This window comes from Gekko japonicus, unplaced genomic scaffold, assembly GCF_001447785.1.
Source record: "Gekko japonicus isolate JY-2015 unplaced genomic scaffold, Gekko_japonicus_V1.1 scaffold110609, whole genome shotgun sequence".
NCBI classification, from domain to species: domain Eukaryota; kingdom Metazoa; phylum Chordata; class Lepidosauria; order Squamata; family Gekkonidae; genus Gekko; species Gekko japonicus.
In genome coordinates this window covers 1-385 of record NW_015270766.1, presented here as the reverse complement: position 1 = coordinate 385, position 385 = coordinate 1, and the positions used below count along the sequence as shown (strand labels likewise).

At 38.2% G+C, this 385-nt stretch overlaps 1 protein-coding gene across 1 annotated transcript; it reads left to right on the top strand.

Annotated features, from left to right (window-relative positions):
* Window positions 1–3: 3 nt before the first annotated feature.
* LOC107125484 (peroxisome biogenesis factor 1-like) lies at window positions 4–381 on the top strand (the record flags this gene model as incomplete). The annotated part of the gene is made up of 1 exon (XM_015428902.1): window positions 4–381. A coding segment is annotated over one exon (378 nt), but the record flags the coding sequence as incomplete, so codon positions are not given.
* Window positions 382–385: the final 4 nt, after the last annotated feature.

The window sequence follows — 385 nt, the reverse complement described above, 5'->3', positions numbered from 1 at the left end:
GATCATACGCCGAATGCAAAAGCATTCAATTCAAATGCGCTGCCAAACATGTGGAATTTAATAGGAAACATTTTCTCTTACACATTTGGCAAGAAACAGGAAGCTTCTGATGGAGCTGGTGAACTTACTGTTCTCAAAGGCAACATGTTAAACTTGATTCACATGGATTCTGTTTTCAGAGTATGCCAGACTCGGCCCCCAAGTGTGCAAAGTGCTTTTCAGAAACACAACGCAGTTCACGTTTTCCCATGGAATCTAGAATTCACTACTTTAGAAGCCAATACTAAAGTATCTTATGGAAAACTTAGTAAATTTCTCTCCCCAAGACAACGGCATCAGGAATCAAAACAAAATATAACAACAAAGAAAGAAAAGCAGATAACTA